We start from the raw sequence: 21,224 nt of genomic DNA on the forward strand, positions 1-21,224 counted from the left end.
CGAAAAATAACGAGATCAAGGTGAAAATGCCCAACCGTTTTAATAAGCTGGTTACATTACAACAGTGCTAGGACCATCCTTTCGTTCCAGAGCGCACGGGCTGTCTTAACTTGGACAAAAAATGAAAATCTGCAAGGCACACGCCCACTTAGCAGAACTGCAGTCGTTCGTGTCGAAATTCTTAGTATGTGATCCAAAACGTAATGCCGTTGCCGAGATGTTGTAGCCGGGCCTCTCGTGTTGCTGATCTTTCTCGGCATTTCGACCTCGGAATCCATTGCTTTGCCGAGGCCCGCCCCCGCCATCTTCGCCTGCGCTTTGCAGCTCGTTGGAGCCCAACCATTAGAAGATGAGCCACGGACTTGTATCCCATTTCCCGAGCTTCGATTGCAAAAGGTTATTCCATCATGAGAACTCAGAGATAAGAGCTGACTTAACAGAGCACAAAAAAGGATCGAATTGCAACTACTTTTGGCTCCAACTCTTGGTTCTTCTACTTCTTCGAGCCAAGGCTGTCGATGATCCAGCTCCAAAGTCAGAAATAAGAAAACTAATGAACCTTCTTCTCAGTAACTTCTCATGTACTTAATCAAAGCTTGACTAAGTTCCAGCATCAACAATTCCATGTGATTACTAAAACTGGCCTTTCAGCGATTTAACAATATAAGACGGCTACTAAGACAAGGTGAAGTATGAACTCCACCGTGCCAAGGACATTGGCCTCCTGCCCATTTATCCTCCACTCAAAATGAGATTCGTGGGAATAACGCGAATGCGTGAAAGCACGAAGCACCTACAGAAATGGCATGAAATTCCAAAAACGGGATCATAGATGCAGCTGCCCCTGCCCTTGCTATTGAACCGTCTGGAAGAAGCACCAGCTGAAAGACGATACTCTGAGCCCCGTAGTTTCGGCAGCGGTTTATTGGCAGGCCTGATGCTTTTACTGTTGCATCCACGCGTGTTTCTCGTGCGTATATGCATGCATGCATGCATGCAGATGGAGGTGCTTCCACCAACCTCAACTAGATTACATGCCACATGAAATTATGCACGCTAGTCTCTTGCATGTCTCATGAATGATTGTTATATTTTTGTCTTGGATGTGATGTACTGTGCTGTATTTTATCTCCATGTCTTTGATGTTTTGCTGGTAAGTACCAACATCTTACTCTTTGGATTAGTTTGTTGTGCAAACAACGTCAATCGATGAGAGTAAATGCGCAAAATATCCACATGACCGTTCGAGATAAAGCAACGTTGCTTTAAACGCCATTGTGCATGGGCCACGGGTGTTGAAAAATGAAAAGCTTCTCTCCCTTCTTGTCATTCTTGGTCAAGCAAGCTATTCAACATCCAGATGCAAAGCCACATGTTCATGATCTGCTTCTATCTCAGGCGCTTTCTTGAAGAGTGCACTTGCCAAGTCTAGCTTTGAGAAGAACGGAGTGTCCCAAGGATTCGGAGATACACCGACCGTAGGAAAAAGGCATGAAAAGAAACGACAACCTAGAATCGCCGGCTATCCTTATTTCGGAAAAGGAACAGAAAGACAACGAAGAAAATCGGACATATGTCCGCTGCCGTGGTTTCTGCCGCCGCAGCACAAACAGAGAGAAAAGAGGAAATAGATCCTCAAGGTCGCTGCTGCTTCGCTGCCGTGGCTTCCGCAGTCACATCCACCCTTATTCACACACACAATCGGAACAGGAACGGAAAAACAACATCATGTAAGCTGAAGAGAAAATCGGACGTATGTCCGCCGCCGTGGTCGCCGCCACAGCCGCACAAACAGAGAGAAAAGAGGAAAACATACTCAAGGCGGTGGCGGCCTCATGCAGCTACTCGTGCGGCTGCTGCGCCGCTGCGGCTTCCTCCGCGGTCGCCTCCGCTGCTGCGGCTTCCTCCGCGGTCGCCTCCGCCGCTGCGGCTTCGTTGATCGTCACTGTTCTGGTTTTGGCGGTTCCTTTGCAGTTCCGGCCGTGGAGGGAGCGGTGCTCCTCGAGCTCCGCCTTCCGGTTGAAGGCGGAGCCGCAGAGGCGGCACTTCTCGTCGCTCCTGCGGTGGACGTCCTTGTTATGCTGGACAAGCCCATTCACGGTGAAGAGCAGCCCGCAGTTAGGATGGTGACACCGCTGCTTGGCTTCCATCGGGAGGGAGGAGTAGGAGGAAGGAAGGAGAGGGTGGAGGGGAGGAGTGAGAAAGGAATGAGAGAGAGAGGGTGGGTGTTTGTTTTTGCGCGTCGTGGTATTTATAGTCCCGACGCGTGGAGGAGGAGGAGGAGGAGGAGGAGGGAAAGTGGCGGGATTTCGAAAAGCGAAGATGGGGAAAAAAGAAAAAGAAAAAAGAAATGGGTTTTTATGATCCCCGGGCGTAAGCGCAGAAAGAGAGAGAGTGTGTGTGTGAGAGAGAGGGGTGGAGGAGGAGGAGATTCTCCACCGGGGATCGGCACGTCGGGTCGAGTGCTTGACCTCTGACCCACGGCCTCCGTCGGACTCGGACCCTCCGTCGACGGCCACCGTCCGTCCCACTTCGCCTCCTGCGGTGTCCCAAGGACCGAGCGGTGCCTCGAGCTCCGCCTTGGACCGGAAGGTAGAGCCGCGATGGCCAGATTTCTCCTTGCTCTTGCGGTGGACGGTCCTTTTATGATCGGCAAGCCCATTCACGGTGAAGACCATCCCGCAGTTGGGATGGGAACACCGCCGCATGGCTTCGGGAGGGAGGAGTTCGAGGAAGGAAGGAGAGGGTGAGAGAGGAAAGAGAGAGAGAGAGAGAGAGGGGTGTTGTTTTTTGTGCGTCCCACTTCGCCTGCGGTGTCTGAGGAACCGGAGTTGTTGGAGCTGGTAAACCTTGGTAGTTTGATTGGGATGGTCGGCCCCTCGTGTTTCGAATTTTTGGGCAATTTTTCTGTCGTTATTGCTGTCCCCACCTAGTCGGAGTTAGCTCCTCCTTCTGCTTCGGCTTTGCCAGAAGTCCTGGAACGAAACGAAGGAGCCCCTTTCTTGTTGAGTGGGATGTGCTTGTGTTTAGCTCTTGTTGGGTTTACTAATTTCGATGCCAATTTGCTAGCTCTGAGCTGGATTACTTCTTAATGTTAATGGAATCCTTTGCAGTCGCCACACTGTATTGAAGATTTTCTGGGTCGTTCTCGCCATCTATTAGTTACCTCACTTCAAGGGGACATTACCTTCGTATTTTATGCTCGTCGGTTGGTAATGTGACATTCTCTTCGTGTTCATCTCATGAGGATTCTTCTTAATTGATTTCTTGCATTATACTGGTGTGCCAGACCAGCACAGATGCTCTCGCTGTTGTCTGAGGATTAAAATGGAAAGGTTCCGAAATGGTCTAAACCATGAGCTGTAGTTGAAGCTTATGTGCTTCTGAGAGCAATACTAGTATGATCTTAGCAAAGAAGAAGTTATCGGAATATAATTCCATGCATCGCACTGCGGGCTTCCAAATGTTTTGGTAATTGTTTCGGTAATGTCGTTTTGTGTCATCTCATCACGTGATAACTTGGGAGCGAAAGGAATTTCTAGCACATCGTCTCATGTCGCCTTTCTGTCGAGGATCTTCTTAGAAAAGTTGTATTCTTTACTCTCTGATCTGTTGTGCGCTTGCTTCTCTTGCTTAGCTTCTTCATTTGCTTTTAAGGTGATGCTGATGGCAAAGGAAATGTGAGAAAAGAAGTGCTCTACCAAGCTTGTGTGACTCTCGGGGTGATTTTCAGAACTCGTCCATCATTTTGTCCACATTTTGAATTGTCTAATGTGGAATCTTGTATGAAGATGCCACGCCAACAAGTTAAAGTCGTGGACCATCCAGATTTGGGGGTACAACCTGATCAGTGAAGTCTATTATTGTCTATCTTCATGTCATTAGAAATGTCGGCTTGAGTTATCTTTAACTTTATCTATTATCACCAGGATGGTTTTGGCAACAAATGGAATCGTAACTTATTATCCAAGATCATAGAACAGGAAGTCCTTGCTCGTGGCATTCACGCGGTAAGATATTGACTGAAATTAGGCACTTTAATTAATCTTTCTGAAGTCAGATGCTCTCCGCCCCCGTTTCCATATTCGCCTTTGGTAATTTATGCTAGCAGTCATGAAATTTCTTCATTTGTGGTGTATGCATTGAGTATCTTTATCCACTATGTCAAATTGAGAACTCTAGCTGCTCTAGTAACATAGTGAGTGACCTTGCTCGTAGGATGATACTCATCAAATGGGCTTCTCACGTTATCACTTTTGATGACTATGGTGTTTCAGGCCATTGCAACCATCGTGATGTGCATTATGGGGTTCGGTTAGTGAAACGTCGCAGCTACTGTCTTTCCCTATCTGTTGCATCTTATATATTTTCCAGTGATGTACTTTATGCATGTGAGGTATCTTTAATATGATTAGCATTCAACTGTACTAATGCACTGTATTCTCTCTCTCTCTCTCTCTCTCTCTCTCTCTCTCTCTCTCTCTCTCCTTTTCTTAATGCACTTTGTGAATCAAACATGGTCAGTGGCTTATCACTCACCTTGTCACATGACATTGGTTTATCCACTGCTAATGAGGGGATTGATCTGTTCCAGCCGCAATTCTTTAACTATGGCGTACCTAAATTGTTTATAAGCAACCTTATTCTTCTTTTCGTGGCGTTCTGGTGTGGACAGGAATCTCCTTCAAGAGACGGCACCAAGAGGTATCGATGCCTGGGAACTTGTATGTTTTCTTTCCCTTGCTATGCCTTACCTTTATATTTTCACTATCATGAGCTATGGTCTGAAAGACTATCGTTATAAAACAGTTCAACCTTTGGAATTCGGCTTCCTAACTCTTTGACTCTATACTTACTAGTTGTTCTCTCGGTTCAGCACTTCAAATGATAGTTCTTGTCACTTTATTATGGACAATTTTGTTAGTTTGATATGATATCATCGCTCTGCGAGATTATAATCCAGCTGCCAAATGTTGAATGATTGTTATATTTTTGTCTTGGATGTGATGTACTGTGCTGTATTTTATCTCCATGTCTTTGATGTTTTGCAGGTAAGTACCAACATCTTACTCTTTGGATTAGTTTGTTGTGCAAACAACGTCAATCGGGGAGAGTAAATGCGCAAAATATCCACATGACCGTTCGAGATAAAGCAACGTTGCTTTAAACGCCATTGTGCATGGGCCACGGGTGTTGAAAAATGAAAAGCTTCTCTCCCTTCTTGTCATTCTTATTTGCTTTTGGGCGGTTTTATCTCGGACTCCGTTCGTTCACGCAGAAGAAAGAAGAAGACACGGTGAGACTGAGTTTGGTTGTGGAAGAAGAGGGACAAGAGAAGGAGAGTAAGGGAAGGAAAAATGTCATGCACATTTTCCATTTATTGTTCAAGGTATTCATGGGTTTTATGAGATTACTATTGCCAAGGTCTGTTTCTTTCCTTCTCAAGACTACACTATAGTTGTCCAGCAATCCAACATGTTTAAACGGCAAAAATGCTCATAAATTTATCTGTTGAATAATGAAATGATGTTTCACGCTGTATTGAAGATTTTCTGAATCATTCAATTGCAGGTTTTTCTCGCCAACTATAAGTTACCTCACTTCAAGGGGACATTACCTTCATATTTTGTGCTTGTCAGTTGGTAATGCGATGTTTTCTTGTTGTTTCTCTCATTAGGATTCTTAATTGATTTCTTGCATTATACTGGTGTGCCGGACCAAGCACAGATGCTCAAACTGTTGTCTAAGTACTAAAATGGAAAGGTTCTGAAATGGTCTAAACCATGAGCTGTGGTTGGAGCTTCTGTGCCTTTGACAGCAATACTAGTACGATCTCAGCGAAAAAGAAGTTGTCGAAATAGAATTTCATGCATTACTTTACACCGTGAGCTCCCAAATGTTTTGGTAACTTTAATATAGCAACACTTTCCACTTGTCATACACTATACAAAAAGATGAACAAAATATATAAATTTCCGTTTGAAAAAACTAGCCCTATAGCAACATAAAATAGGCAAATCTCACCACAAATAATTACTAATAGAAAGATACTTCTAAATGTCTAGCAACAATCCTACTTGGACATGAGGGACAATTATTGATCCGATCGACATAGTGCTGCATCAAAAACTTGGTTCAATCCATAGAGGTGGAGATTCGATCCATCGAGGCGGATAAGAATTATAATCAACCTGTTGATCAAACTCAATTCTTTTATCTTCCATGTAGTATGTTCCTATCTCCCCGAAGCCGGTAAAGTAAACACAGTTTGGCTTGATACCGTGCTTGTTGTCATCAACACGTACTGAAAAGGAAGAGTTAAAACCCACAAAGAGGGACACGTTCCCCATGCTCTCAAGTTCCGTCCACTCTCTAGTATCTAAATCAACGTCGAAAACCCGGAATCCGGTAATCACACTACTATATCGTTCTGGTCGTGATAATTGTGAGACCAACAACAGACGGCCGGCCGACTCCACCAAGTACTGATCCTCGCTATGCTTCCAGAGATCTCGAAATTCCAGAGGCATCTCCAGTATAACTTGCGCCGTCGGATCTGGTCCATCCACATCACATGTGAATATACTGCCACTGGAGTTAACTGCAACAAATTGCCCCCGGTGATATATGACATCCAAAACATTGTTATCCACATACAGGTCACCATCTTCCAGGTCATCATTATACTTGTTATCATCATACTGGGCCGGGGGAGTCAACGTTTTCCACTCCTCATTGCCTGGTTTCCAAAAGGCTAATGGTCCAGAGGGCCAATAGATGACCATAACTGTATAGTTTGGAGATGAAGCGGGGCTTGCAGACAAGATGAACTTGTCGACTTCCGGTTTACTTATTTCGTCTTCCCAACTGGACAGTTTGTTCACATTAGGGAGCTTAATGATGTCGTCGTCGCGATAGCGCAAGGCACGGGACAGGGGATTCAGCATGTGGACTTCCGAATCTGTGCCGACGGTCAAGATCCAACCCCGTGAAGAGAAGCACCTCTTCCCCTTCACTTCCGGCAATACAACTTTGTGAATTTGCGAACTGAAGGGGCTGTAGAACTCAGCCCACTTGGTCTCGGTGCACCTATCGTCCTCGAGCATCCACCATGGTAGATCGAACCTCTCTTCGACCGCAGCGGCACGCCACGTCGAGCACACGGATCGGAATGCGAGCCGGTCCTTTAGAAGGAGTTGTCTCGAGCACAGTTGTAGCAGCTCTTGGGGAAGGTCGGCCCAATTCTCCGCCATTGTTGATTCACGTATTGAGAGAAAGCAGAGAGAGAGGAGGCTTGTATGATGGATGTTTCCACAAAGGGGAGAGAATATATATATTTGCCTACTCATAAAAAGATAGACTCATACCAAATAGGAATCCAAATTCTCTATTTAAAAAATAAAAATAAAAAAGGAAACAGAGTGCTGGTTTGAATTATGCTTATCAGATAACAAGTATCTTTCCAGATATACAATGCTAAAATAGGCAAGCGAGAAAGATATCGTCAAGCCAAAAGAGAAAATCTAATAGTGTGATTTTTGTCGGATTTTGGTATCATGAAGTGGTGAAAATTGCAAACACATGGATATGTATGGTGAAGGTTTGAGTAAAAGTGAGAATATTATGGAAAACAATGTTTGTTTTAGTAAATTTTTTTTTTGAATAATAGGCTTTTGGATTTATAAAGAAAAATAAATTTAATTGAGATCAAATAGGCTAACATATTTTATAAAAAAAAAGAAGAGATCCAATGATTTAGACACGATTTGATTTTTAAGGAAATTCTCGGTTATATGCCGGAAATAACGGTAATTAGCAAAAAGGTACGGCGCTCTAATAATATCTTATCTATGACTAAACTCAAAAGTGTGTTTTGAGGTGCAATACGATCATCTGCTAAAGCGGAGCAATCGCAAGGATACTAAAGGGGCAAAGTCCTAGATTGCGCCTTAAGTAATAAAGATAGAAGTATTCTGTCATTGAATCGAACATCACTCATAAAAAGATAGACTCATACCAAATAGGAATCCAAATTCTCTATTTAAAAAATAAAAATAAAAAAGGAAACATATTGCTGGTCTGAATTATGGTTATCAGATAACAAGTATCTTTCCAGATATACATTGCTAAAATAGACGAGTGCGGAATATATATCATCAAGCCAAAAGAGAAAATCTAATAGTGTGATTTTTGTCGGATTTTGGTATCATGAAGTGGGGAAAATTGCAAACACATGGACATGTATAGTGAAGGTTTGAGTAAAAGTGAGAAAATTGTTGGAAAAAAAACGTTTGTTTGAGTTTAATTATTTTTATGGAATAATATGCTTTTGGATTTATAAGAAAATCGATTTAATCTTTTATCGAATAGGTTGACACATTTTTAAAAAAAAAGAAGAAGAAGAAGAAGAAGAGACTCAAACAAACGTTTTCTCAGGTTTCATTTTTTTTTATTTCCAAGCTTTACTGATTTTGACGGAGGAGGGTGTGATAGGCTAGAGTCGTGCCCATGGTAAGCCGTGATTTGACGGACCTACGTGTCTGCTGATGAAGCGGCAGGCTCCTGTCTTAGTACACATGTCGCGGAAGTATTGGGCCATTGCGGCTGGACAGCTGAACGATGGCTGCTGCGGAGAAGTAGATTGCGGTTTGACCATGGAAAAAACTTGTGAATTGTTATTGCAAATTATCATCAATTTTTTTTTGGTGGAAAGCTGAAATTTCGTTACGCATTTATAATTTATTGATTTGCGATTCGACAATCATCAATTCCGAAAGGTCGATTTCCGAAGAGGTTATATATAAAAAAAAAAGAAGTTGGCTTTTGAGTTGGACAATTCCGATTTTGATTTCGAGCCATATTCTTTTTCCTTTGAGAAATTATAGAAGATATTCGATTTCGCGAACAAAGAAACATTCCCCCTTTCCCCATTTTCCCACAAATCGAAAAAAGATTTCGTAGAAAAATTGAATTGCCAACAAATTGACAGTCATCATCGAGCTGATAATAATAGGCTTTCGTCAAAATTTCACTTGAGCATTGAGAAAGGGACTGAGAAGATAGTGTCCAAAAAATAATCAAAATCAAGGTGAAAATGCCCAACGGTTTAATGAAGCTGTGGTTTTACAACAGTGCTAACGGCTGTCTTAACTTGGACGAAAAAGAAATCTGCAAGACACACTTAGCAGAACTGCAGTTGTTTTCGTCGAAAGTCTAGCATGTGATCCAAAACACAATGCCGTTGCCGAGATGTTGTAGCCGGGCTCCTCATGCTGCTGGTCTTTCTCCGCATTTCGACCTCGGAATCCATTGCTTTGGCGATGCCCGCCCCCCGCCATCACCGCCTGCACTTTGCGACTCGTTGGAGCTCATCCATTAGAAGATGCGCCACGGACTTGTATCCCATTTCCCGAGCTTCAATCGCGAAAGGTAATTCCGTCATGAGAACTCAGAGATAAGGGCTGACTTAACAGAGCACAAAAAAGGATCGTCGATGAGCAGGAGAGCAGCTGTCCGTACCTCTGTATACCGCAATTCCTGTCGGTGTCCTGTTTCGCTTCTTCAAGCATATTGAACTTCCGAAACATGAAGGCGATGATGAACTTAGTGTCAATCATAATGAAAGTAATAGACGTGCAGAACCCAAAATTTCGTAGGCGAGAGATTCCAAACTGTCGAGTGAATGACCGATAAAAGTTTACCTATTACATATCCAGTATGGGTTTGATCCAGTTGCTTCAACGCAGTGAGGGCACATCCAATCTTTGTTTTCTCTTACTTCCTCCATCTCTGCAACATAGGGAGAATTTAGCAAAAGATTTGCATGCTTGGCAGCAGTTGGAAAGCTCGGTGCATGAAATTGCCAGCTTTTGGCAGAGCCAACAAAAAGAAACCACAATATCTCCCTTATAATCGCAGTAACAAAACATGGATCTATTCACACATTGTTCCTTTCAGACACAAAAGCTAATAGCCATGATTTTACAGATTCTTTTCCATCGACTTTCCATAGGAGAGCATCTTACCCTCGCCATATCTAACCTTGAGACAAGCACGGCAGAGAACACCGATGGCAGAATGGCAAACTGAACAATCCGTCTTTCCTGCACGAGACATGGAAAACCTTACAAACCATGGGAATTCTTGGCTTTTGAGAATGCGTCAAGTCCTAACTGACCTATACATGGTTCGTCCATGTCAAGATTACCGCATCGTTTGCAATCTTCTTCACCGCACAATTTCTTTTGCCTGCACTTTTTGCAGCTTTTGTTAGAAACTAGTTCTTCACTCAATCATAGAATAATGGCTTCATTGTTTAATTACGCCATTTGCAAGAGGAACTTCATGGTACATTCACTATAACCATGGAAACAATGTGCACATCATGCCAAAAGAGAAGGAAATAATGACAACCACCACCCATGAATTTTTTCAGAAGCATCTGAGATGGATTAGTGAAGCCACAAAATGGTTTATCAATCGCTATCAAATGGAAAATTAGCTGATGATACAGATTAATTGTTCCAGCATTACTTTTCAATTAAATTAACAAAACCAGATAAATAAAAGCCAATCCTTGCTGTATCTTGCAGAATGGGCTTGCTCTAGTAACATAGTGAGTGACCTTGCTCGTAGGATGATACTCATCAAATGGGCTTCTCACGTTATCACTTTTGATGACTATGGTGTTTCAGGCCATTGCAACCATCGTGATGGGCATTATGGGGTTCGGTTAGTGAAACGTCTCAGCTACTGTCTTTCCCTATCTGTTGCATCTTATATAATTTCCAGTGATGTACTTTATGCATGTGAGGTATCTTTAATATGATTAGCATTCAACTGTACTAATGCACTGTATTATCTCTCTCTCTCTCTCTCTCTCTCTCTCTCTCTCTCTCTCTCTCTCTCTCTCTCTCTCTCTCTCTCTCTCTCTCTCTCTCTCTCTCTCTCTCTCTCTCTCTGCTTTTCTTAATGCACTTTGTGAATCAAACATGGTCAGTAGCTTATCACTCACCTTGTCACATGACATTGGTTTATCCACTGCTAATGAGGGGATTGATCTGTTCCAGCCACAATTCTTTAACTATGGCGTACCTAAATTGTTTATAAGCAACCTTATTCTTCTTTTCGTGGCGTTCTGGTGTGGACAGGAATCTCCTTCAAGAGACGGCACCAAGAGGTATCGATGCCTGGGAACTTGTATGTTTTCTTTCCCTTGCTATGCCTTACCTTTATATTTTCACTATCATGAGCTATGGTCTGAAAGACTATCGTTATAAAACAGTTCAACTTTTGGAATTCGGCTTCCTAACTCTTTGACTCTATACTTACTAGTTGTTCTCTCGGTTTAGCACTTCAAATGATAGTTCTTGTCACTTTATCATGGACAATTTTGTTAGTTTGATATGATATCATCGCTCTGCGAGATTATAATCCAGCTGCCAAATGTTGAATGATTGTTACATTTTTGTCTTGGATGTGATGTACTGTGCTGTATTTTATCTCCATGCTTTGATGTTTTGCTGGTAAGTACCAACATCTTACTCTTTGGATTAGTTTGTTGTGTAAACAACGTCAATCGGGGAGAGTAAATGCTCAAAATATCCACATGACCGTTCGAGATAAAGCAACGTTGCTTTAAACGCCATTGTGCATGGGCCACGGGTGTTGAAAAATGAAAAGCTTCTCTCCCTTCTTGTCATTCTTATTTGCTTTTGGGCGGTTTTATCTCGGACTCCGTTCGTTCACGCAGAAGAAAGAAGAAGAAGATCAGACACGGTGAGACTGAGTTTGGTTGTGGAAGAAGAGGGACAAGAGAAGGAGAGTAAGGGAAGGAAAAATGTCATGCACATTTTCCATTTATTGTTCAAGGTATTCATGGGTTTTATGAGATTACTATTGCCAAGGTCTGTTTCTTCCCTTCTCAAGACTACACTATAGTTGTCCAGCAATCCAACATGTTTAAACGGCAAAAATGCTCATAAATTTATCTGTTGAATAATGAAATGATGTTTCACGCTGTATTGAAGATTTTCTGAATCATTCAATTGCAGGTTTTTCTCGCCAACTATAAGTTACCTCACTTCAAGGGGACATTACCTTCATATTTTGTGCTTGTCAGTTGGTAATGCGATGTTTTCTTCTTGTTTCTCTCATTAGGATTCTTAATTGATTTCTTGCATTATACTGGTGTGCCGGACCAAGCACAGATGCTCAAACTGTTGTCTAAGTACTAAAATGGAAAGGTTCTGAAATGGTCTAAACCATGAGCTGTGGTTGGAGCTTCTGTGCCTTTGACAGCAATACTAGTACGATCTCAGCGAAAAAGAAGTTGTCGAAATAGAATTTCATGCATTACTTTACACCGTGAGCTCCCAAATGTTTTGGTAACTTTAATATAGCAACACTTTCCACTTGTCATACACTATACAAAAAGATGAACAAAATATATAAATTTCCGTTTGAAAAAACTAGCCCTATAGCAACATAAAATAGGCAAATCTCACCACAAATAATTACTAATAGAAAGATACTTCTAAATGTCTAGCAACAATCCTACTTGGACATGAGGGACAATTATTGATCCGATCGACATAGTGCTGCATCAAAAACTTGGTTCAATCCATAGAGGTGGAGATTCGATCCATGGAGGCGGATAAGAATTATAATCAACCTGTTGATCAAACTCAATTCTTTTATCTTCCATGTAGTATGTTCCTATCCCCCCGAAGCCGGTAAAGTAAACACAGTTTGGCTTGATACCGTGCTTGTTGTCATCAACACGTACTGAAAAGGAAGAGTTAAAACCCACAAAGAGGGACACGTTCCCCATGCTCTCAAGCTCCGTCCACTCTCTAGTATCTAAATCAACGTCGAAAACCCGGAATCCGGTAATCACACTACTATATCGTTCTGGTCGTGATAATTGTGAGACCATCAACAGACGGCCGGCCGACTCCACCAAGTACTGATCCTCGCTATGCTTCCAGAGATCTCGAAATTCCAGAGGCATCTCCAGTATAACTTGCGCCGTCGGATCTGGTCCATCCACATCACAAGTGAATATACTGCCACTGGAGTTAACTGCAACAAATTGCCCGCGGTAATATATGACATCCAAAACATCCTTATCCACGTACAGGTCACCATCTTCCAGGTCATCATTATACTTGTTATCATCATACTGGGCCGGGGGAGTCAACGTTTTCCACTCCTCATTGCCTGGTTTCCAAAAGGCTAATGGTCCAGAGGGCCAATAGATGACCATAACTGTATAGTTTGGAGATGAAGCGGGGCTTGCAGACAAGATGAACTTGTCGACTTCCGGTTTGCTTATTTCGTCTTCCCAACTTGACAGTTTGTTCACGTTAGGGAGCTTAATGATGTCGTCGTCGCGATAGCGCAAGGCACGGGACAGGGGATTCAGCATGTGGACTTCCGAGTCTGTGCCGACGGTCAAGATCCAACCCCGTGAAGAGAAGCACCTCTTCCCCTTCACTTCCGGCAATACAACTTTGTGAATTTGCGAACTGAAGGGGCTGTAGAACTCAGCCCACTTGGTCTCGGTGCACCTATCGTCCTCGAGCATCCACCATGGTATATCGAACCTCTCTTCGAATGCGGCGGCACGCCACGTCGAGCACACGGATCGGAATGCGAGCCGGTCCTTTAGAAGGAGTTGTCTCGAGCACAGTTGTAGCAGCTCTTGGGGAAGGTCGGCCCAATTCTCCGCCATTGTTGATTCACGTATTGAGAGAAAGCAGAGAGAGAGGAGGCTTGTATGATGGATGTTTCCACAAAGGGGAGAGAATATATATATTTGCCTACTCATAAAAAGATAGACTCGTACCAAATAGGAATCCAAATTCTCTATTTAAAAAATAAAAATAAAAAAGGAAACAGAGTGCTGGTTTGAATTATGCTTATCAGATAACAAGTATCTTCCCAGATATACAATGCTAAAATAGACAAGCGAGAAAGATATCGTCAAGCCAAAAGAGAAAATCTAATAGTGTGATTTTTGTCGGATTTTGGTATCATGAAGTGGTGAAAATTGCAAACACATGGATATGTATAGTGAAGGTTTGAGTAAAAGTGAGAAAATAGTTGAAAAAAAACGTTTGTTTGAGTTTAAGTTTTTTACGGAATAATATGCTTTTGGATTTATAAGAAAATCGATTTAATCTTTTATCGAATAGGTTGACACATTTTAAAAAAAGAAGAAGAAGAAGAAGAAGAAGAAGAGACTCAATAATTTTCATGCTATGAAATTTTATCGATCGGTTCGCCTGTTTTAGACACAATCAGTTTTTTAAGGAAATTTTTAGTTACGTGCGAGAAATAACCTGTGGTTCTCCTTTCAGAGAAACCGAGGTAAGGCCACGGAATACTATATTATGTTCGGTCTAGCCGGTTCAGGTTGAACCGGAGCGGTCGAATAAAAAGACTTATTTCTCAGGTTTCATTTTTTTTTATTTCCAAGCTTTACTGATTTTGACGGAGGAGGGTGTGATAGGCTGGAGTCGTGCCCATGGTAAGCCGTGATTTGACGGACCTACGTGTCTGCTGATGAAGCGGCAGGCTCCTGTCTTAGTATGCGTGTCGCGGAAGTATTGGGCCACTGCGACTGGACAGCTGAACGATGGCGGCTGCGGAGAAGTAGATTGCGGTTTGACCATGGAAAAAACTTGTCAATTGTTATTGCAAATTATCATCGATTTTTTTTTTTGTGGAAAGCTGAAATTTCGTTAGGCATTTATAATTTATTGATTTGCGATTCGACAATCATCAATTCCGAAAGATCGATTTCCGAAGAGGTTATATAAAAAAAAAAAAGAAGTTGGCTTTTGAGTTGAACAATCCCGATTTTGATTTCGAGCCATATTCTTTTTCCTTTGAGAAATTATAGAAGATATTCGATTGCGCGAACAAAGAAGCATTCCCCCTTTCCCCATTTTCCCACAAATCGAAAAAAGATTTCGTAGAAAAATTGAATTGCCAACAAATTGACAGTCTTCTTCGAGCTGATAATAATAGGCTTTCGTCAAAATTTCACTTGAGCATTGAGAAAGGGACTGAGAAGATAGTGTCCAAAAAATAATCAAAATCAAGGTGAAAATGCCCAACGGTTTAATGAAGCTGTGGTTTTACAACAGTGCTAACGGCTGTCTTAACTTGGACGAAAAAGAAATCTGCAAGACACACTTAGCAGAACTGCAGTTGTTTTCGTCGAAAGTCTAGCATGTGATCCAAAACACAATGCCGTTGCCGAGATGTTGTAGCCGGGCTCCTCATGCTGCTGGTCTTTCTCCGCATTTCGACCTCGGAATCCATTGCTTTGGCGATGCCCGCCCCCCGCCATCACCGCCTGCGCTTTGCGGCTCGTTGGAGCTCATCCATTAGAAGATGCGCCACGGACTTGTATCCCATTTCCCGAGCTTCAATCGCGAAAGGTAATTCCGTCATGAGAACTCAGAGATAAGGGCTGACTTAACAGAGCACAAAAAAGGATCGTCGATGAGCAGGAGAGCAGCTGTCCGTACCTCTGTATACCGCAATTCCTGTCGGTGCCCTGTTTCGCTTCTTCAAGCATATTGAACTTCCGAAACATGAAGGCGATGATGAACTTAGTGTCAATCATAATGAAAGTAACAGATGTGCAGAACCCAAAATTTCGTAGGCGAGAGATTCCAAACTGTCGAGTGAATGACCGATAAAAGTTTACCTATTACATATCCAGTATGGGTTTGATCCAGTTGCTTCAACGCAGTGAGGGCACATCCAATCTTTGTTTTCTCTTACTTCCTCCATCTCTGCAACATAGGGAGAATTTAGCAAAAGATTTGCATGCTTGGCAGCAGTTGGAAAGCTCAGTGCATGAAATTGCCAGTTTTTGGAAGAGCCAACAAAAAGAAACCAATATATCTCTTATAATCGCAGTAACAAAACATGGATCTATTCGCACATTGTTCCTTTCAGACACAAAAGCTAATAGCCATGATTTTACAGATTCTTTTCCATCGACTTTCCATAGGAGAGCATCTTACCCTCGCCATATCTAACCTTGAGACAAGCACGGCAGAGAACACCGATGGCAGAATGGAAAACTGAACAATCCGTCTTTCCTGCACGAGACATGGAAAACCTTACAAACCATGGGAATCCTTGGCTTTTGAGAATGCGTCAAGGTCCTAACTGACCTATACATGGTTCGTCCATATCAAGATTACCGCATCGTTTGCAATCTTCTTCACCGCACAATTTCTTTTGCCTGCACTTTTTGCGGCTCCTGTTAGCAGCTATTACTTCACTCAATTATAGAATAATGGCTTCGCTGTTACATTACACTATTTACAAGAGCAACTTCGTGGTACATTCTCTATAAGCATGGAAAAAATGTAGAGAACATGCCAAAAAGAGAAAAGGAAATAATGACAACCACCACCCATGAATTTTTTCAGAAGCATCTGAGATGGATTAGTGAAGCCACAAAATGGTTTATCAATCGCTGTCAAATGGAAAATAGCTGATGATACAGATTAATTGTTCCAGCATTACTTTTCAATTAAGATAACAAAACCAGATAAATAAAAGCCGACCCTTGCTGTATCTTGCAGAAAGATGATGAAGAGCAAAATTTTTTTGTCATTGAGTACTGGATTTCGAATTGCAACTACTTTTGGCTCCAACTCTTGGTTCTTCTACTTCTTCGAGCCAAGGCTATCGATGATCCAGCTCCAAAGTCAGAAATAAGAAAACTAATGAACCTTCTTCTTAGTAACTTCTCATGTACTTAATCAAAGCTTGACTAAGTTCCAGCATCAACAATTCCATGTGATTACTAAAACTGGCCTTTCAGCGATTTAACAATATAAGACGACTACTAAGACAAGGTGAAGTATGAACTCCACTGTGCCAAGGACATTGGCCTCCTGCCCATTTATCCTCTACTCAAAATGAGATTCGTGGGAAGAACGCGAATGCCTGAAAGCACGAAGCACCTGCAGAAATGGCATGAAATTCCAAAAACGGGATCATAGATGCTGCTGCCCCTGCCCTTGCTATTGCAACGTCTGGAAGAAGCACCAGCTGAAAGACGATACTCTGAGAGAGCCCCGTAGTTTCGGCAGCGGTTTATTGGCAGGCCTGATGCTTTAACGTCCAGTAGACCAAAGTTCTCCACCTTCTTCATGATCACTCCCTGCTTTTCCATTAACCCACATGGAAAGAGCTGAGCTTCAGCATAGATACAATGAATGGATTTGCTCTGAAGAGTCTCATTCGGTGAGGCAAGATACACTTGCTAAAGCACATGGTTAATTCGTTACTTGAATAAGCTATCATATACCCAAATGTCGGCCAAACGAGAGAGCGAAAAGAGATAAGAGGCCACGAGCGATACCGTCGAGTGACGATTCAGATGAGCGGTTTGCAGAATCCGATGCCGCGGGTTGTTTCGGCACCGACTCGGCAGCTACACGTCTCAACCGATCGGAACCAACGCAGATGGCCAATTTCACCTGATTTTGCCTCACATAGCAGATCACACCATATCAATTATCCTGTCGGATGAACTATTCAAAAAGCATATGCCTCTCCACCTCCGAATACCGAGTAAACTTCGACCCAAAAACCCATTTCGCATCGATGTATCACGACAATTAGGCCTTTTTTTCACGCAGCGATACCTTTCTCCATCTTCGCATCGGCAGTGAATTTCCATTTCAAGCGGTCCGACCGGCGCACCGGCACTGAAGAAGCACTTGTCAGAACTGGTGCAGCGGTCGGAGCTGACGGAGCGGCAGCAGCCGGAGCTGATGGAGTCGCAGCGGTCGGAGCTCATGGAGCCGTAGCGGATGGAGCCGCCGCCGCTTGAGTAGCGGGTCCGTGGAGCTTGGTATTAGATATGTTTTCCCTTAGCCATTTCTCAGCGGCCACCACATATCGGTTTTTTCTCCTTTTCGTGCCTTGTCTATTTTTCTCTCTGCGACTACGTTCAGGACTGTTGTCGTGATGGATCGTCATTTTCGCTATAGTAGGCTGATTTTTCTTTGCGATTACCGGACCGACTGATGCGGCGGTGGACCTTCGATTTCCTTATATTATTACATGATGATATTTTTCATTGGTGTGTATATTCGGACCTACTGTTGCATCCACGTGTGTTTCTCGTGCATATATGCATGCATGCATGCAGATGGAGGTGCTTCCACCAACCTCAACTAGATTACATGCCACATGAAATCATGCATGCTAGTGTCACGGCCCGAAGAATTGGATCATTCCTGAGGTTTCCTAGACGATGGACCGTGACCGATCCTTGGACTAGAAGGCGGGCCCCGAGTGTTCTAGTACTAGGGTTTTCTTGATGTCTTCTAGAATACTCCTAGGAGCGGGCGATACGGTAATTGTACCCTTTCGTAATAAATGCGGTAGGTGGGGTAGTTGGGGGAGTACGATCTCGACCGTTGAGATCGGGGAGAGATCTACGGATACGGTCAGCCCGATACTTGTATATAATGGGGTCTCCTCCCCCTCATTTTATCGTCTCTCATTTCCAAGAAGCAATACAAAGTTCAGAGCTTCTCTCTCTAGAATTTCTCTCTCTAAAGTTCTTGTGAGTGTGAGTGTGGGAAGGCTTACTTGGGGAGAAATTCCTAAGGCCGCACGGGTGTGGGAACGCTAGATCGATCGACCCGTGACACTAGTCTCTTGCATGTCCTTTCAGTGCCTTAGTTGATTATTGTTTTTGTCGAGAAATCTGGGAATGCAAGGCCGATATCAGTCGGAGCTCAAAGCTAATCACTCTGCCAATAGGGGTGGTGATGATGACAGAGTTAGAAAAATAGAGGAACCTGTTTGGGTTCGTCTGTCCGTGAATTTCATTGGCTGCACCGAGATTATACTTCCACCCCACCAAAACCGAGGGCGAATGGATCAGAATGTCGTTGATTTTTGTCAATTTCGTTGGCTCAGTTGATTCGATCAACTAAATTTCACTGGTATCTGCACTTTTATTTATTTATAATCGGGTTTCATTTACGGTTGTCATTATTATTGTTGTTATTTATAATTGAGGTTTTATTCTTTATTTATTTCAGTGATGCAATTGTAACGTGCTCAAGTAGAGGAGGGATACACAATGGATGGCTGGATGCTAGCGACATCCGAGGTTCATTCTCGCTGCTTTTCGTTCCATCAGCATCTTCTTCAATGAAATAGCTACCTCAACCACCAACGCTTAGCTTCTGGAGTCTATGTAAATGTACCTCATAGAGTTCCTTTTTCTATTGATAATCTGAAACGAAACAGTCTTCGAAGAGGAGAGACAAATGCCAAGTACTTGGGATGATAGGTACAAATTTAGGGGTGTGCAACCGGACCGGGTTTACCCGGGAGCCGAACCGGCCCACCCGAAAAACAAGTCCGGGAACCAGTTCCTGTTTGAACCGGTCCGGGAAACGGTTCTATTTTTTCGGAACCGGTTGGAACCGGTCCGGTTCCCGGGTCTAAGTCAAAACCCACCCGGACCGGTTTTAGAACCGGTTGTAAGTTACTGTAAAAAAACCCTAGCATTTGTTACTCTCAATCGCTCCCTCCTCTTCCAGTTTGCGAGTCCCCTTTCTTCTGGCCCTTCTCAGTCTGCTCGCGAGAACTCGTCGCTGCGACTGCTCGCCTCTCATCACCGCGGCTGCTCATCGCCTCTCGTCGCTGCAACCCAGCTCGTCGTCGCAGCTGCTCGCCTCAACCCAGCTCGTAGCATCTCGTCGCCGCGGCTGCTCGCCGCAACCCAACTCGTCGCCATAGCTACTCGCTGCCTGAGTCGCCGTAATGCCGCTCGTTGCCGGAACCCAGCTTGTCGCCCCTCATCGCCGCTCGTCGCTGCGGCTGCTCGCCATCTCAGTCGCCGTAACCCAGCTCGTCCAACCCTTACGCCGCCGCGAAGGTCAGCTCACGGTCCCCCCCCCCCCCCCCCGATCCCGCTCCCACTACTACTGTTGTTTTTAGAGCGCGCGATTTCTGTGTGAGGGCGAATTGATGTGGAAAAGAGACGAGAACGATCGAATCGCTTGTGACGAGGAAGTGTCATGAAAGAGCTCAAAAAGGGAAAGGAATAGAATGTTATGTGCATATCGCATATTGTATTTCGATACTCTCCCATTGCCTAAGTTCGAGTTTCAGTGACCCCAGACCTTGGATTATTTGCCGCCGCTTGAAATCTTGTGCTCTGGTTCTGTTCTCGAAGTGAATCGGCAACGGTGGCTGATGTTCCCATCTTCCCCTTTGCCAAAAAAGTAGTTGAGATGACCTTAGACCAGGCCCCTTCTTTGATTAACCAAGCCTTGTGTTTGAATAGCCTGGCTGGTGAGGATGATTTGCAGGATTGGAGAGGGACAACATGGATCTTTAGATCTGTTGTCACTGCCTATCGTGTCCTTCATCAAAGCCGCTCTTTTACTTCGAGAAGTTTCCGAGGGGATGGGTTGGGATTTTGGTGTTTAGGAAGAAGGTGCTTGTGGATTGTTTATTTTGCTCCAAATTTCTGAAACCAGAGAAAAAAAAAAACAGGTTATCGAGTAGACCCTGGAATCGGACCGGAAAAACAGGGTAGGTTCCAAAACAGGGTCTAGGGAAAACAGGGTAGGTTCCAGATTCCAAAAACTGGGAACCGATTGTAACAGGGTAGGTTCCAGGTTCCAGGTCTGGACCCTACCCACCCTGGAACCGATCACCCCTAGGTACAATGATGCCACTTCTATTGTCAGTGGCAGGTTGGAGAAGAAAAACTGGTGAGCTAAGTATTGGTCAAGCAAGCTATTCAACATTCAGATGCAAAGCCACATGTTCATGATCTGCTTCTATCTCAGGCGCTTTCTTGAAGAGTGCACTTGCCAAGTCTGGCTTTGAGAAGAACGGAGTGTCCCAAGGATTCGAAGATACACCGACCGTAGGAAAAGACATGAAAAGAAACGACAACCTAGAATCGCCGGCTATCCTTATTTCGGAAAAGGAACAGAAAGACAACGAAGAAAATCGGACATATGTCCGCTGCCGTGGTTTCTGCCGCCGCAGCACAAACAGAGAGAAAAGAGGAAATAGATCCTCAAGGTCGCTGCTGCTTCGCTGCCGTGGCTTCCGCAGTCACATCCACCCTTATTCACACACACAATCGGAACAGGAACGGAAAAACAACATCATGTAAGCTGAAGAGAAAATCGGACGTA

The 21,224-nt window shown here is 43.6% G+C and overlaps 3 protein-coding genes and 1 pseudogene across 3 annotated transcripts in view; 2 read left to right on the top strand and 2 right to left on the bottom strand.

Annotated features, from left to right (window-relative positions):
• Positions 1-21,224, top strand: part of LOC115690680 (uncharacterized) — a 36,876-nt gene that overhangs the window by 6,606 nt on the left and 9,046 nt on the right. The window lies entirely within an intron of this gene.
• Positions 4,068-6,103, top strand: LOC130134803 (uncharacterized). The gene is made up of 4 exons (XM_056302508.1): positions 4,068-4,314; positions 4,676-4,724; positions 5,279-5,389; positions 5,572-6,103. The coding sequence occupies exons 1-4, from the start codon at positions 4,220-4,222 to the stop codon at positions 5,644-5,646; spliced, it is 330 nt and encodes a 109-aa protein (XP_056158483.1). The 5' UTR covers positions 4,068-4,219; the 3' UTR covers positions 5,647-6,103.
• On the bottom strand, positions 6,123-7,253 carry LOC130136884 (putative F-box protein At3g25750). The gene has a single exon (XM_056307452.1). The coding sequence runs from the start codon at positions 7,251-7,253 to the stop codon at positions 6,123-6,125; it is 1,131 nt and encodes a 376-aa protein (XP_056163427.1).
• Positions 9,053-19,804, bottom strand: LOC115690673 (uncharacterized; annotated as a pseudogene).

The sequence above is a fragment of the Syzygium oleosum genome, unplaced genomic scaffold, assembly GCF_021117445.2.
Source record: "Syzygium oleosum isolate NSW1041296 unplaced genomic scaffold, Sole_v2.1 Sole_v2.01, whole genome shotgun sequence".
Lineage (NCBI taxonomy): Eukaryota > Viridiplantae > Streptophyta > Magnoliopsida > Myrtales > Myrtaceae > Syzygium > Syzygium oleosum.

Bases quoted from the DNA above. Each gene is read 5' to 3' on its own strand.
- LOC130134803 (XM_056302508.1), top strand. From the start codon at position 4,220: ATGATACTCATCAAATGGGCTTCTCACGTTATCACTTTTGATGACTAT. The intron at 4,725-5,278 runs GTATGTTTTCTT...TCGTTCACGCAG, and splicing joins GTATCGATGCCTGGGAACTT to AAGAAAGAAGAAGACACGGT. The intron at 5,390-5,571 runs GTATTCATGGGT...ATTCAATTGCAG, and splicing joins TTTTCCATTTATTGTTCAAG to GTTTTTCTCGCCAACTATAA.
- LOC130136884 (XM_056307452.1), bottom strand. From the start codon at position 7,253: ATGGCGGAGAATTGGGCCGACCTTCCCCAAGAGCTGCTACAACTGTGC.